Below are 16,936 nucleotides of genomic sequence, written 5' to 3'. Positions count from 1 at the left end.
CCCAAGGCAGGTGGTGGGAGATGACTTAGGGTGCTACAAGGGACATACAGAAGAAACTGCTGAGCCCCCGGGGGACCAGCCTGGGCAAATGGTGTGGGTAAAGACTGGAAAAGGATGTGATCGTCGCAGGGACCAGGCATGGGGGTCGTAGGGCTGTGGAAGGAAGGGACCAGCTTCGAGTCGGGAGGTCAAGGCACAGACGGGGACACCAATCTCTTTCTCCAGCTCTTGTGCACAGGACGTCTGGCCCGTTTCACCCAGGCGTCCACGGCCACCCTCAACTTGACCACTAACGAATAAAGAGTCTTAATCCCACGCCTGCCAGCAGCTACTGAATCCAGGAGGAAGCAGCCTCCACTCGGTTGCGAAAGTCATAAATGCTGTCGTTTCGAGAAGAAGGGAAGCCACAAAGCGACGACCGCGAACGAGAAGTGCAGTTACGTGGTGCAAAGTTTGCAAACCATACCAAGCCATGTAGTGTTTAAAGTGACAGGAGGCATTCAATATGGGGGTCGCCGAACAATCGTTGTCTTTACGTTTGTTAAGGGGGAGATACAATTTGAAAGATTACAGCGGGTACAGGGTACGTGATATTTGTTAGCATACCTAGAGGTATTTGAGGAGTTATAATCTCTTGAGGTTAAACATGCATACGGAGGTTGCAAGCAAGCTCGTACCTGATATCTGCCCTGATTTTCCGGCCTGGGCAGCGTTACCGGTTTTCGACAGCAATTGCACACCATACTTCAGATTGAAAATACCCTGCCTTTTTTGTAGAGATAGCCAAGATGCTTGGCACCCATGCATTAATATGCCATCTATTAACTGGCATGGGGCGGGGATATATTCATTTTTCCAAGAGTATCTAACATGAGCTGATCCTAAGAAAAGTCTATAATCTACAGAAGGATCTGCACACCTTTTATCAGTTAAGGTCAAATTTGTTCCAGGAATAGCAATACGAATCTCATTTTTATAAGCACAGTGCCTCCACTTTGGGAAGCCTAGCTTGGGGCTCACAAAGACCCATTCCTCAGTAGTGTCATCCCTCTTTGGAGGAGACGTGGCTCAAACAGGAAAGGCTTTAGAGTGATCTTCAGGAGGAGACATTCTAGGAGAAGAGTCTCCAGGTAGAAGCAAGATTAGAGACCATAGGAGTCTTTTGTTTACCTCTGCATCATTAGGAGAACCTGTCAACAACCCTTTATAAGAAGTTGGAGCACAACCATCAATGGAGGGAGCCTCATCCTCCGTAGAATTGGGGATAAGAAAGCAGACAGCAACAGAACTTGAGACTCCATCAAAGGAGAAGTTCTTTGTATTAACAGCCTGTCCCAATTGAACAGGAGACTGAGGTCCCCCCATCCAAAGAGGAATGTTCGTGTAAACTGGGATAACCTCATTTTCCCAAGTTACCGGTTGAAAAGAAGGAGGGTGGGGCGCCTGGGTGGCGCAGTCGGTTAAGCGTCCGACTTCAGCCAGGTCACGATCTCGCGGTCCGGGAGTTCGAGCCCCGCGTCGGGCTCTGGGCGGATGGCTCAGAGCCTGGAGCCTGCTTCCGATTCTGTGTCTCCCTCTCTCTCTTAGCCTCCCCCGTTCATGCTCCGTCTCTCTCTGTCCCAAAAATAAATAAACGTTGGAAAAAAATTAAAAAAAAAAAAAGAAAAGAAAAGAAGGAAGGTTAGGTAAATAAGCCCAAATGCGAAGCAACCGGTTCAACACCATTTACCTGACGCGCCAAGATAGCAAGCATAGCAACAAAGGGAGTAGAAGCAGAAACTGAACTCCTTGGTTGAGAACCACACCTTCGGCTTCTTTGGTCAGCTTCTTCAGTTGGCCCCAAGTTGGCGGACTGCTTTCTCGAGTCGTCTGGGTCGGTCCCCGCCGCGGCGCCGGTGTCGGTCTCAGCGGCTGCCAGTTGTCCTGAAGGCGAAGCTCTCTCATGTGATGTGTCAGGGGTTCTCTTAGGTGCTCCTCCGGAAGATGTCTCTTGTTTGAGTCAGCAAGTGGTAAGGCGGAGGAGGCGGTGGGTTGGACAAGTCCGATGCGCCTGTCTGGAATCCACAAAGGTAGATCTGAATCCTGTGGAAGAACACAAGCGTATCCTCTCCCACAGGTCAATAAGACATCAGGCCCTTTCCACGTTCCTGTAGGAAGATCCTTCCATTGTACCAATGGTTTAGGAGCCTCAAGATCAGGGTTCCGGTGACGCTGCATGGCAGACATGCCCGCAGTATCCATATTGAGATTTTAAAAAAAAAATTTTTTTTCAACGTTTTTTTTTTTGGGGGGGGGGGGGTACAGAGAGAGACAGAGCATGAACGGGGGAGGGGCAGAGAGAGAGGGAGACACAGAATCGGAAACAGGCTCCAGGCTCCGAGCCATCCGCCCAGAGCCCGACGCGGGGCTCGAACTCCCGGACCGCGAGATCGTGACCTGGCTGAAGTCGGACGCTTAACTGACTGCGCCACCCAGGCGCCCCCATATTGAGATTATTGATAACAAACATGGCATGGCTTAAAATATGATGAGGGGAACTATATTTGAGCTCTCTTTCTTGCAGGTTGGTAATTTGATGTTTTAAGGTCTGGTGTGCTCTCTCTACAATAGCTTGTCCCTGAGGATTATAAGGAATTCCTGTCGTATGTTTAATGTTGAAGGTGTTACACAATTGCTTTTTAAAAGCTTTTGAAGGGTAGGCGGGTATTGGCCGCGTCCTCACCTGTTATGGCTCTTCACTGCCACCATGAGGCGAGAGACAAAATCCTCAAAAGGCTCGTCTGCCTTTTGTCTCACACTTCCTAGTGCTGTTGCTTTTCCAGTGGTGACCAGCAAGGACTTCCAAACATTGCACAGGAATTTACTTCTGCAAGGACATCCTTGTCTAAATTACATCGGACTCCGGGCAGTATCATATTCTCCTTTCCCTAACAACATTTCTATAGTCATAGGAGCATCGTTAGGCTTTCTTTTTATGGAAGCCTGCTTTTTTAGCCAATTCTTCATATTCCGCCTTCCACGGTAGATGATCGCCACCAGACAAGCAGGCCTTGGCCACTTGCACCCAATCATAAGGTGTCATCCATCGGTTAAGCAGTGTGTCCGAAAGAGTCAATGTATAGGGAGCAACAGGACCCTAGTCCTGATGTGCAGCCTTTAGTTCCTTGAGTATTTTATATGGCGGAGGTTCCCAAGTGACCTCCTCATCAAATTCTCCTCCATACGTGACAGGAAAACAGTGAGCAAACTCAACATCCCTGCAAGTTCTGCCTGTCTTTTTTTTTTTTTTTAACGTTTATTTATTCTTGAGACAGAGAGAGACAGAGCATGAACGGGGGAGGGGCAGAGAGAGAGGGAGACACAGAATCGGAAGCAGGCTCCAGGCTCCGAGCCATCAGCCCAGAGCCTGATGCGGGGCTCGAACTCACAGACCGCGAGATCGTGACCCTGGCTGAAGTCGGACGCTCAACCGACTGAGCCACCCAGGCGCCCCAAGTTCTTCCTGTCTTAACGCAGCTGAAAAACTTGAGGATCCATGGACCTTTTGTGGTGCCAAGGTCATTGGAGGAGGGGGACAAGCTGGCAGACGTCTAAACAATTTATCACGGTGTGAAGGACCAGGGGGAGCCCGAAAAGGCTTCGCAGGCTCTTTATTGTTTAGCTGAGCTGCACAAACCCCTATAGGGCTTCCCTCATCATGATATTTGGCTGCAGCATCCTCCAAATTCTGTTCCTCCTCGGGTGTAAGCTTATCGTCATCAGGCGGGGCCGAAGCCAGCATCGCCTGAGACTTAGCAGGAGAAAGCCAAGGAGTGCCTTCTCCTAAAGAAAAATTCTCCCGCTGGGGAAGTTTCTCCACCTCTTGTTGGGGTTCTAAAGCATCTTTGATTAAATTCCAAAAAAGAGCAAAGGCATCGACAGGTACCTTTTCTGGTCCATGGAGAGTATAATATTCTCTAAGCTGATCTCCCACTCTGTTCCATGTCTGCAAATTTACCGTACCTTCCTCAGGAAACCACGGACAACATTCCTGAACAAAATGCAGGAATCTAGCCAACCGGCTGTTGGTGACTTTAATCCCTCTTTTTCCTAGCATGCGCAATGGCACTTCAATAAAGAGTCTTCTCTCTTTAGACTCAATAGGGCCCGTGACTTCTCAACTTTTGTTCTGAACTGTCCACCCTTCGCCTACCTACTTATCCTCTACAGGGGGCTCTGCAGCACCCCAGGGGGAGTCCTAGCCTTCCCGAATACTCTCAATTGCTTACTTTCTTAGTTGCTTACCTTCGGGTCCCTGTTCGGGCGCCACTTGCCGAGGTCCAGCCCCAGCAGGTCCAGGGGTTCCCGAAGGATGAACGGCGTCGGCGAAGATGACAGACGGACACAGACAACAGCAGAGTGTTAGACTGGCCGTTTTATCGTGGCGAGCGTGGCGTTATATTTGTTAGCAAATTCCTTGTAGCGGGCGTTCTCTATGTTTCTCGGCATTACCTGATTCTAAAAAAAGTTCCTTTGTGTGATCACCCATAAGGGAACAACAGAGTTATTTTCTTAGAACATTCCCTCCTGCCCTTTCAAGGTCATCAAGCTCTCAACACCTCAAGTGGAATGTTTACAAGGACATGACTCCTTAATTGTTCCTTTGTGCCATTGGCGGTACCAGGAACAAAAGTATTCGCTTTGGTCTGGGGTGCCGGGAGGGAGCCAAGAGGGCCCTGGGGACCCACGCCTTACGCGCTCCCAGAGAGACAAAGTATACTTAGGAACTAATGAACCATTCTGTACCTTAACCCACCAGGTCCGGTTATCATCTGGAATGCCTCCTGGGGGCCAAGGGGGCCTAGGGGTTGGAGTAACTTGTATCCATAGATACATTCCTTTGTTGCCGGAGTGGGGATTTCAAACCCGTTTGTCCCCCTCCTTGGCTGGGAAATATATGGGGCTGTCCTTCCTTTAGGTAGAGGAGTCTTTATAGGGGGTGGCAAGGGCTGGATGTAGGGCCGCACAATTTCCCTGCGGCATCTTATTTCTTTCCCCAGTGGTTCTTTTCCCGGGGGGGGGGGGGGGGGCCGTCATGGGCAATTATCCAACCGGCAAATCCCTAGGTACTTTCACTGGTAGGGGGGCCGCCCCGACCAACGCTAAGGCCAAATGACATGACAGCAGGAGTACAAGAAGCTTCACTGTCGCCGGGCCACCATGTGGTCCCCATCCGTTCCCCGCCTGGGCCCGGACATCAGGCTGGTTGGATAGCTTGGCTTCCGGCATGGCAGCTCCTCTGAAAAACCAAAATAGAATTACCTAATGATCCCACAATTCCACTTTGGGGTATGTACCCCCAAAGCGCTGAAAGCAGGAAATCCAAGAGATACGTGTACATCCGTGTTTATTGGCAGCATTATCCAGAAGAGCTAAAACGTGGAAGGAAACCACGTGTCCGTTGATTGATGACTGGATAAACAAAATGTGGTATATACATCCAATGGCATATTATTCAACCTTAAAAGGAAGGAAATTCTGAACGGGCTACAGCACGGGCGAACCACAAGGACGTTATGCTAAGTGAAATAAGCCTGACACAATAAAATAAAAAATAAGCCTGTATTCCTCCATTTATATGAGGTGCTTAGAGCAGTCAAAATCATAGAGACAAGGGGCGGCTGGCTGGCTCCGTTGGTTAAGCATTCGACTTTGGCTTAGGTCATGATCTCGCGGTTCGTGGGTTCAAGCCCCGGGTTGGGCTCTGTGCTGACGGCTCAGAGCCCGGAGCCTGCTTCGGATTCTGTGTCTCCCCCACCCGCTCTCTGCCTCTCCCCTGTTCGCACTCTCTCTCTGTCTCTCTCTCAAAAATAAATAAACACTAAAAAAAATTTTTTTAATTAAAAAAACAATTTTACCACAATTTTTTTGAAATCACAATTTTAAACATTGAAAGAATACTTAGTTCAAGCCCCTCCCTATCCGTACGATTAATGTCGGTATCTGATGGGGCGGCCTTAGCTGCAGGTGAAAGATCGGGGGCAGAGTTTTAGGGGAAGGTGTTCCCCCATGGCGCCCTGGTGACACTGCACATGTCCCCACAGGCCACGCAGGCGGAGGCTTGAACCAGAGCTCCTCCAAGTCTGGGCAGGAAGCTGTGGTCACCCGAGCCACCAGAGGGTGGGAGGACTGTGGGAGCCTCAACGAGGTCATCTGTCATTCGCTCACTTACCGACCCTGAGGCACCATGAGACTTTCTTGTCACTTTCATGCTCTGATGTGGCCCAAGGCCTCCAACCTGCCTCCTCAGGAGAGCTGCCGGATACAAAACACTCAGCCAGGGGCTGGCGCGGGCTTCCCGCCTGTCAGGCAGCCCGCAACTCACCTTGCGGCCCATTGGCCCCTTTGGTTTCGAGGTCGTCCTTTTTGGTACGTGCGACCGGGACCCCAGGAAACTGGCACCTTTCACTGATTCCCCTTCTCACTATGTGAGTAATCACCCTTACATCTAACGGGGCTCGTTGTGTCTGTAGCAGCTACATCAGTCAGGCTTGACCTTGGCCTGGCACTGTCTCCCGGGCGAGTTTGACCGTGGCCTACGGTTTCACCTCTCACTTTAACCAAGGCTGTCTCAGAGAATTCGTCACTTTTTGTCATCTCACACACAGCGGAAATGAAACCCCTGAGCCCGGAGGGGTGACGGGTCTGCAGGTCTTTGATAGATATCGACAACTGACTTACACAATTAAGATTCAGGGAACTTAGGGGCGCCTGGGTGGCTCAGTCGGTTAAGCGTCTGACTTCAGCTCAGGTCAAGATCTCTCGGCTTGTGAGTTCGAGCCCCGCGTCAGGCTCTGTGCTGACAGCTCGGAGCCTGGGGCCTGCTTCGGAGTCTGTGTCTCCCTCTCTCTCTGCTCCTCCCCTGTCCACACTCTCTCTCTTTCTCTCAAAAATGAATAAACATTAAAAAAAAAAAAAAAGATTCAGGGAACTTATCGGGAAGGCTTCCATTTAAATGGTCACATGAAAAGTTTATTCCCTGAAGAAATACTCTTCTGTAGAAACACCTTATTTCCTGATGGAGAGCAAATAAGATGTGATTGTATCATGGCGCTGGACAAATGCCCGGAAGCTCTTCCCCGAGAACCCACTAGAAGAAGGAGTAAAGAGAGTGTATAAAACAGGCCATGAGTGTGTGTTCTGTGAACACCTGCAGCGGAGAGAGACGCGATGGGTTTCCCGGAACTTCTCCACGCTGCTTGGGCCATGGGGAAATTCCAAGTCGTCTGAACCATGCTTATACTTTTCCCTGCCATCCTGGCCTCCTGTAACAGCCTCCCGAAGACCGTCACAGCCATGACCCCAGAGCATCACTGCTGGCCAGCCAACTGGACCAATGGGTCCCCTGTCCCGGATGGGACAGCTTTGTGTTGACACTGTAGCTTGAAAAATAACAGCTTTGTTCTGACACTGAAGGTCAAGAGATAACAGTCTTGCTTTACTCTTGTACATTACGCTTCATACTCTTGTAAATCAGGCTTCACCAACTAAAGAAACAAAAGTTCAAAGGGGATGGGGACCGGCTGAGTCTTCATCCCGCTGGACAAGGACCAGAAGCCTGAGCGATGCCTGAGGTCCTCCGAGCCCCCCTGGCAGATCGTAAACCTCAGTGACTCCTCCTTCTTGAGTCCGGACACCGAGCCCTGCCTGGATGGGTGGGTGTACACGTAGAGTGTCGACTCGTCGATCGTTTCTGAGGGGAGGCAAAGCCAGAGCCAAGTGCTGAGCCTTCTGGTGATTTTTTTGGTTGGTTTGTTTTACTTTAATCAAGATATAACTTAACTCCATTAAATGCTCAAAATTTAAGTGCGCAGCTGGGTAAGTTTTACACACGTAAACACCAGATCCAGATACAGGTGATTTCCGGGACCCCAGCAGTCTCCCTCGCAGCCCTCTGCGTCATTACTGGATCCCCGCTATAACCGCCATTCAGACCTCTATCATCATCAGTTGATTCTGCTTATGTTTGAATTTCACGCCAGTCGAATCGTACGGTATGCGCTCTTCCGTGTGTTGGGATTTTTTTGTGCTCATTACAGGTTTTTAGGAGTCATCCATGGTGATACAGGCTTTGGGAGTTGGTTCTTTCTCAGCGCTGCAAAGCATTCCATTGTACGAATGTACCACAGTGTATATATCCATTCTCCTCCTGAAATACATCTGTGCTGTCTCCAGGTTGGGGCTATTATGAACATCATGGTCATGAACATTCTTGTACAAGTATTTGGGTGGACACAGCCACTCATTCGTGCTGGGTGTATGCCCAGGCGTGGGCGTGTAGGATCACAGAGTGGCCCCAGATTCTGCCAAACAGTTTTCTAAGTGTGTAAGACGTTCAGACGTGTCTGATTGCCTCATCTCCTTTCCCACACCTGGTCCAACTGTAAGGGTTAAATTGTAGTGTAGGGCTAATGCGTAGCTTGAGAGATAACAGCTTTGTGTTGACACTGTAGCTTGAAAAATAACAGCTTTGTTCTGACACTGAAGGTTAAAGAGATAACAGTCTTGCTTTACTCTTGTACATTACGCTTCGTACTCTTGTAAATCAGGCTTCACCAAGGAAGGAAACAAACGCTCAAAGAAAAGAGCATCAGAGTCAGGGTCAAGGAGATCCACTGGTTGCAACTTAGCGGCAGAAAGTCTAAAATAAACACCTCATTCAGCAACTGTTTCTAACTCAGCTGGGAACCGTTTCTCTGTTCTGTTCCCGGGTGATGATAAAACGGTGTGATCGGCCATAAAAACTCTGTACCCTGGCTGTTCGAGGCCACGCTCTGATCAAGAGTGTTGGTCCCGATCGGTCGGCCTTGCCTCTCATTGCAATAAACTTTGTTGTGACTGTCACTGGTGCCCGTAGCATTCTGTTTCAGGAGTCGTGTGGATGCAACATTCGGTGCATTGGCCGGGAAAGTGAAAGGTCTGAAACAGGGCCCTTTCCTCGGACTGCTCCGCCGACCCCTGGGAGGAGGCTTGGGATTGGGAGAGGTAAGGAATTCTTGGAGCGCGCCATTTGAATGACTCAGGAGGGTCTGCTGGACGCGGCTATAGACCCAGAGTCAGGGATCCTACTGGGACGCCGGTGGGCCCCATTTGGTTTGGTTTTTGTCAAGAAGGATCCTATTTTCAGGTGGCTGCCACGGCCTACTGGCCTTGAGATCTCGAACTTGTGTTTTCTTCGTGTCTTAATTGTCTTCTTCCTGTTGACTGTCTGTGCGTCCTTGTCAGTTCTGCCTATCTTTGTCATGGGTCAAAATCAGAGCACCCCCACCCCTCTGAGTCTCGTACTAACCCATTTCCAGGACTATAAAAAAGCTGCCTCAGTGTTTGGCCTCCATGTTAAGAAGCCAGTCCTTCGAACTCTCTGCGAGGTGGAATGGACCAGCTTTCAGGTCGAATGGCCTCCACAGGGGAGCTTTGACCTTTCTTTGGTATATAAGGTTCATGATATTGTCTTTTCTAGGCACGAAGACAAAATCCCATACATTGGAGCGTGGAGAACCCTCATTGAAAACCCTCCAGATTGGTTAAAACTTCTCCTTCCCCTTCCCCTTCCCCCTCGCCTCCCTAAAGTACAGGCTTTGCTGCTCAAAGGCCGCCCATTTGGAGCTCAGAATAAGAATCTTGATGGGACTAAGCAGCCACCCCCTCTATCACCTGCACCGGAGGAAGAAAAAGAAACTTACCACTCGCCACCCTATAGTTCTCGCTCAAAGAATATGGGTCAAGATGCTTCAGATCAGGAGGCAAGCCCGAGTCGGGACACTCCCCTGAGCCCGTCTCACACCTGGTCAGGGACTCCCTTCCATCCCCCTCCCGCTACCCGACCCCTTCGTCCAAGGCCACCCCTGCAGGGTGATGCCCGACCCTTTATGACTTATGTACCCTTCTCCACTAGCGACCTTTACAACTGGAAGCTTCGAAACCCCTCGTTCTCAGAGAAACCCCAAGCATCAATTTCTCTCCTTGAAACTATATTTGTGACCCATCAGCCAACCCGGGATGACTGCCAGCAGCTGTTGCAAGCTCTCTTCACCACTGAGGAGCGAGGTAAGATCCGTCGCGAGGCTCAGAAATTAGTGATGGGACCAAACGGGCAACCCACCGAGGATCCCGCTGTAGTCGAGGAAGTCTTTCCTTCCTCGCATCCTGAAAATTGGGACCCAAACACTCCTCACAGTAGGCGATCATTGACTCTATTTCACCAGACTCTACTGGGAGGTCTCCGAGCGGCTGCCCGCCGGCCCACAAACATGTCTAAGGTAACAGAAGTCATACAGGGGACCGAGGAAAGCCCCTCGGCCTTCTTAGAAAGGCTCATGGAGGCGTACCGCACCATTACCCCTGTAGGCCCTGAGGCACCTCAAAACAGAAGGGCATTAAATCTGGCCTTTGTCTCACAGGCAGCCCCAGACATTCAGAAAAAGTTACAAAACTTTGATGGGTTGAAAGGAAAAAATTTATCTGAGTTAGTTGAAATAGCCCAAAACCTTTTTAACAGTAGGGATTCTCAGGAAGAAAGACAGACACAAAAATTGACTAGGGGGGTAACACCCGTCCTGGATGCCCGCGAGGGAAGAGGACCCCAAACGCCCAAAGAATTCTGGTCTGGGCCAAAGAAAAAAGACAGACAAAGGGTTAGAGCGCCACTAGGAAAAAACCAATGTGCATATTGCAAACAAGAGGGACACTGGAAGAAAGATTGCCCCAACTTAGCCCAACGCAAAACTCGGCCACCCCAGGCGTCGATAATGACAGTTGATTCCGACTGACGGGACCACGGCTCGGTGGCCCCTTCTGAGCCTTTGGTTACTGTTAATATAGGGGGCCAGCCTAAGACTTTCTTGGTGGACATTGGGGCAGCCTTTTCAGTTCTAAAACAAGATCCTGGCCCCACCAGGCGAGGAGCAACCCTGGTGCAAGTCTGGGTCCCAGACTTGTAAATGGACCACCGAACGACAAGTAGATTTCGGCCGTAAAACTGTCACACATTCTTTCCCAATCATGCCTGAATGCCCCTGCCCTGGATTACTAGGTGGAGACCTACTACATTAACTAACGGCTTCTTTGAAATTCACTAAAGGGGGTATGCATATTAAAGTCGGCCAGGATGGCCCAACAACCGTAATGGCGACTGTGCCACTTGGGGAAGAGGACCTGCTCACTCCGGTGCCTAATGGAAGTGTCCATGCAGTCCATCCCCTCCTCAAAAGCCTCCAGGCGGGCTTCCCCCAGGTATGAGCTGAGACCAATCCACCCGGGGCTGGCGATTCATCAAGCTCCGATAATAGTGGAACTTAAGGCATCCGCGCTTCGGGTAAGACTAATATCCCACGCCCCGGGAGGCTCGGCGGGGAATCGCCGTTCACATCAAGTGTTTGCGCGACTCCGGCATTTTGATCCCATGCAAGTCGCCATGCAACATCCCGCTTCTCCCTGTCCGGAAGCCTAACTCATCCGATTTCCGGCCAGTTCAGGACCTAAGAGCAGTAAACGCCAGGGCAATGGACATTCATCCCACTGTACCCAACCCTCATACTCTCCCTAGTTTGCTTCCCCCTTCTCAGGTGTATTATATACAGTTCTGGACTTAAAAGATGCCTTCTTTGCCATCCCGCTGGCCCCACAAAGCCAGCCACTATTTGCATTTGGATGGACGATCCTGAAGAGGGAAAAGCCGGACAGCTCACCTGGACGCGACTCCCCCAGGGATTTAAAAATTCTCCTACTCTTTTTAATGAGGCCCTGCCCCAGGATTTAGAGCCATTTCGAATCTCCAACCCGCAGGTAACTCTATTGCAATATGTTGATGAGATCTTGTTGGCGGCCCCCTCTCGTTTAGGATGCCTGAAGTGCCACCAAAGGACTCTTGAGTCTTCTGCGAAAACTGGGGTACCGAGTGTCAGCCAGAAAAGCGCAGCTCTGTCGTGCTGCGGTGACCTATTTAGGTGACAACCTTAAACAAGGTAAGCGCTATCTCGGTGAACAAAGAATTCGGGCTATACTCGATATTCCTCAGCCTAGAACTCACAAACAAGTCCGCGAGTTCCTTGGGGCGGCAGGCCATTGCAGACTATGGATACCTGGCTTTGCTGAACAGGCAGCCCCTTTGTATGCCGCTCTCAAGGGGTCTCCGGAGTCCTTCACATGGGGGGAGACTCAAACTAAAGCCTTCCAGGCCTTACGAGATGCTCTCACGACCCCACCGGCCTGGGCCCTGCCAGATCCCACCAAGCCATTCCATTTGTTTGTAGCCGAAAAAGGGGGGGTGGGGTAGCCAAAGGAGTTCTGACTCAGCGCCTGGGAACTTGGCACCAACCGGTGGCCTATTTATCCAAACGGCTGGACCCAGTTGCTTCCGGGTGGCCCCCACGCATTCGACAAATTGCCGCCACTGCTCTCCTAGTTAAAGCCGCAGACAAACTAACCTTGGGGCAGGCATTGTCTGTCACGGGGCCCCATGAAGTGGAGGCTTTGCTGCGGGCTCCCCCAGAGCGATGGCTGTCAGATGCTCGGATTACCCAATATCAAGCATTGCTCCTCGACCGGCCCCGAATACGTCTTTGTGCCCCCGCGGCCTTAAACCCAGCCACTTTGCTGCCCGAAGGACAAGGTCCCCCTCTGCACTCTTGCCCAGAAACCTTGGCGATGATCTCGTCCCTCCGCTCCGATCTTACGGACGTTCCCTTACAGGACGCTGATATCAACAGGACCCTGATATCAGCATGTTTTCAGGCGGCAGTGGTTTGGTGTTTCAAGGGCAAAGGCATGCCCGCGCTGCAGCGATGACAGACCGCGAGGTTCTATGGCAACAGAGCCTTCCCCCCCCCCCCCCCCCCCGGGAACTTCAGCCCAGCGTGCAGAGCTCATGGCGCTAACAAAAGCCCTAAAACTCGAAAGAAACAAGGCAGTTAATATTTATACGGACCGCCGCTGTGCTTTTGCCCCCGCCCATGTGCACGGATCCATTTATCAAGAGCGCAGCCTCCTCACGACGGAAGGCAAGGCCGTCAAAAACAAAGCTAAAATTTTAGACCTTCTGGCTGCCGTCTGGGAACCTGCAAAACTGGCGGATCATTCACTGCCGGGGACATCAAAAAGGCGACTCCCTAGAGGCAGTCGGAAACCGCCTGGCTGATGCCGCAGCCCGAGAAGCTGTCCTAACTAAAAGTGAAAGTGCCTTGCAGCTACCGATCTTGACCGGTCCTGCTTCCCCCGGAGCCCAGTTGCACTCCTAAAGATTTGGAGCGGGTTTCCAGAAAAGGGGGGAAGTAAGATGCCGGGACAAAAGTGGTTTCAGGATCCTGAAGGTAAGATACTCCTACCCGCGGCACTCGGGCGGCGCATGGTGGGTCAGCTCCACCAAGGGACTCATCTGGGAAAGAGGAGGATGGCGCTTAGTGCGGAAAAAGTTCAGGGCGCAAGGGCTGGGAGAAGAGATTGAAGAGGTGGTTGAAAGATGTGTAAGTTGCGCCCAAGTCAATCAGGCCGGTTGGGGGAAGTAGATTTCACTGAAATTAAACCAGGGGAATACGGGTACAAATCCCTGCTTGTTTTTGTAGACACCTTCTCCGGGTGGGTGGAGCCTTTCGTCACTAAATCAGAAACGGCTCAGGTGACAGTTAAGAAATTATTAAATGAGATAATTCCTGGATTCGGGCTGCCTCTGAGCATAGGATCGGACAATGGCCCGGCCTTCACAGCGCAGGTGTCCCGGGGTCTAGCCCGGGCACTGGGAGTAGATTGGAAATTACATTGTGCATATAGACCCCAGAGCTCGGGTCAGGTGGAAAGGATGAATCGGACCCTAAAAGAGACCTGAACCAAATTGTCCCTTGAGACGGGCGAAAATTGGGTCGATGTCCTGCCTCTTGCCCTTTTGCGAGCGTGTTTTACTCCATTCGTCAAGGGATTTTCCCCTTATGAAATTTTATTTGGCAGACCTCCACCTATCCTGCCGAGGCTAGGAGACGACAGAATGGAACAGTTGGAACAGGACCAGTTGCTGGCTTCACTCGTGGCCCTGCAACATGTACAGAAGGAAATAACCAGGCCCTTGAGAGAAGCCTTCGCTCATCCTCCTGTTCTTCCCCACCCCTTTCAACCAGGAGACTTAGTCTGGGTCAAGAGGCACGAGCCTAAAACCCTGGAGCCACGCCGGAAAGGACCGCACGCTGCGATCCTGACTACACCCGTGGCCGTGAAGATAGACAGTGTCCGAACCTGGATTCATCACTCTCAGGTCAAGAAAAACTGCGTGAAGGCGGGAACACCCCCAGACTGATACGGAACCGGATAACGAACACAATGGAAGGTCCGAAGGCACCCAGAGGATCCTTTAAAGCTAAGACTGATGTGGGCGTAATAATAATAATTGTCTGGGTTTGTATAATGGTAAGCGTGGGGGACTGTACGGAATTGCATCCCTTATCTTTTTGGCCATACCAAGGGGAACTCAGGGACACTGTCACAGGGTAGGTGATAGCATCTAATACCTCTTCCCTGTGCCTTGTTTTTTGTTTGATTTATGCGACTTGGTGGGGGACTCATGGGGGACTTTAATTACTAATTATAAACAGCCAACGGGCTTTGCTCCTCCGGTCCCCAAAAACCCCTATATGGTTACGTATGGATGTGGACACAGGGATCAAGAACAAAAATTGGCTGACATACCAGGGTTATACAGTTGCCCTGCAAATAGAAACGTCGAATGCGAAGGAAAAGGCCAATACCATTGTGCAAAATGGGGTTATGAAACGCTGGCTCCCTGGCTGGCGGGACAGGGCCATGACCCCTTAATCACCCTCCTTAGAACTCCAGATCCCAAATGTAAGACCCAAGGAAAAGGCAACCCAACAAAAATATGTTTAAAAAAGGTTTCTAGTTCCCGTACCTTTTCCTCTTCCTGGGACACTGGATACGCTTGGGGTCTCAGGATGTCTGCTCCAAGAGTTGACAAAGGCATTTCCTTTACTATACAAAGGGTTAAAAAAAAAAACAACTCCACCCAATCCGGTAGAGCCAAACAAGGACATGATTTTACACCCCCGCTCTTTCCGACTGTCCCTTCCCAACCTACCCTGCGATCGGATGCCCCCACAAAGTCAGAATTACCAACTATAGGTCATATCCAGAGCCCATTCTCCCCTGCAAATGCAGTAGATTCTATGTATGCTTGGCTAAATTCATCTCACACCGAGATTGTACAAGATTGTTGGCTGTGTTTAAACCCTAACCCCCGTATTATGTGGGAATGGCTACAAATGCCAGCATTAGACAAGACATAGAAAAGCCTGTCATAAAATTGCTAAATCCAAGCATGTCATTGTCCCCTTGGGGTTCACAACCAATTTTAACCCTAGGAGACCTCCAAGGACAGGGTTGGTGCATAGTGTCCCGAGAATATAATTCCACTCCTAGTGGGACTGGGTATTGCGGGACCCACAGCTATTGGAACTGCTGGACTCATTGTGGGGGACGAAAATTTCAAAACTGTAAGCGAGCAAGTAGACCGAGACCTAGGCTACTTGGAAACTTCAATTTCTCGGCCGGAACACCAACTAGACTCTTTAGCCGAGGTTGTATTACAAAACAGAAGAGGGCTTGATTTACTCTTCATGAAGGAAGGGGGCCTCTGCGTGGCCCTCGGGGAAATGTGCTGTTTTCATGCCAACAATTCCGGAGTAATCCGAGACACTCTCAGTTTGGTCAGGGATAATCTTAGGACCAGGGAACGTGCCTTGGAGGCCAGCGATAATTGGTATCAGAGTTTATTCTCTTGGTCCCCCTGGCTCACATCACTGCTCACCGCCGTAGTTGGGCCACTGCTATTGTTACTTCTCGGGTTAACTATCGGCCCGCGCATTATCAATTGGTTAGTACAGTAGGTCAAGAGGCGAGTTGGTGAAACAAAAATAATGATGATTAGGTCCAACTATGTCCCCTTAGTTCCTAACAATGAATCAAGGGATTGATTCACTGACAAGAAAAGGGGGAAATGTAAGGGTTAAATTGTAGTGTGGGGCTAATTGTAGCTTGAAAAATAACAGCTTTGTTCCCACACTGAAGGTCAAGAGATAACAGCCTTGCTTTACGCTTGTAAATTACGCTTCCCTTCGTACTCTTGTAAATCAGGCTTCACCAAGGAAGGAAACAAACGCTCAAAGAAAAGAGCATCAGAGGCAGGGTCAAGGAGATCCACTGGTTGCAACTCAGGGGCAGAAAGTCTAAAATAATCACTTCATTCGGCAACTGTTTCTAACTCAGCTGGGGACTGTTTCTCTGTTCTGTTCCCAGGTGATGATAAAACGATGTGATCGGCTTTAAAAACTCTGTACCTCTGCTGTTTCGGGGTCACAATCGGTCGGCCTTGCTTCTCATTGCAATAAATTTTGTTGTGACTGTCACTGGTGCCCGTAGCATTCTGTTTCAGGAGTCGTGTGGATGCAACAAAGTGTTTTTGTTTTTTTTTAATCGGTAGCTTTATGTGGTTGTTTTTCATAACACCTTTTTTGAGATGTAATGCACGTACCATAAAATGTAACCTTCTAATGTTTACAATTCTGTGGACTTTGGTATATTCACAGCCTTGTGCAACCATCCCCGCTGTGTAATTGGAGAACATATTCATCATCCCAAAAAGAAGCTCAGTAGCCACCAGCAGTCCTTCTCCTTTCCTCCCTTCCCCCCAACACGTGGCATTCACAGGTCTACTCTCTGCCTCCATAGAGTTGCCCATTTCGGATATTTCACGGAAAGGAAATCACGTAATACGTGGTCTTTTGCGTCTGGCTTCCTTCACTTCGCGTCATGCTTTCAAGAGTCGCCCACACTGTAGCATCATCCGTGCTTCATTCCTTTTTTACGCCCAAATAATACTCCATAGTGTAGATCTACTACC

At 50.1% G+C, this 16,936-nt stretch overlaps 1 protein-coding gene across 19 annotated transcripts in view; it reads left to right on the top strand.

Moving 5' to 3' along the window:
• Positions 1–16,442, top strand: part of LOC125176804 (uncharacterized) — a 31,648-nt gene extending 15,206 nt beyond the window's left edge. For 2 of the 19 annotated variants that reach the window (XM_047878668.1, XM_047878669.1), the window contains one exon: positions 9,500–16,442. In XM_047878668.1, the coding sequence (XP_047734624.1) occupies positions 9,500–10,808 (1,309 nt within the window). In that variant the 3' untranslated portion in view covers positions 10,809–16,442. Of the gene's footprint in view, positions 1–6,931 lie in introns of those variants that run through there. The other 17 variants (XM_047878679.1, XM_047878674.1, XM_047878673.1 and 14 more) reach the window with 17 other exon arrangements.
• The last annotated feature ends 494 nt before the right edge of the window (positions 16,443–16,936 follow it).

This window comes from Prionailurus viverrinus, chromosome D1 (assembly GCF_022837055.1).
Source record: "Prionailurus viverrinus isolate Anna chromosome D1, UM_Priviv_1.0, whole genome shotgun sequence".
Classification (NCBI taxonomy): Eukaryota; Metazoa; Chordata; class Mammalia; order Carnivora; family Felidae; genus Prionailurus; species Prionailurus viverrinus.
The sequence above is the reverse complement of the archived record's forward strand: the minus strand, read 5'-3'. Positions and strand labels throughout refer to the sequence as shown.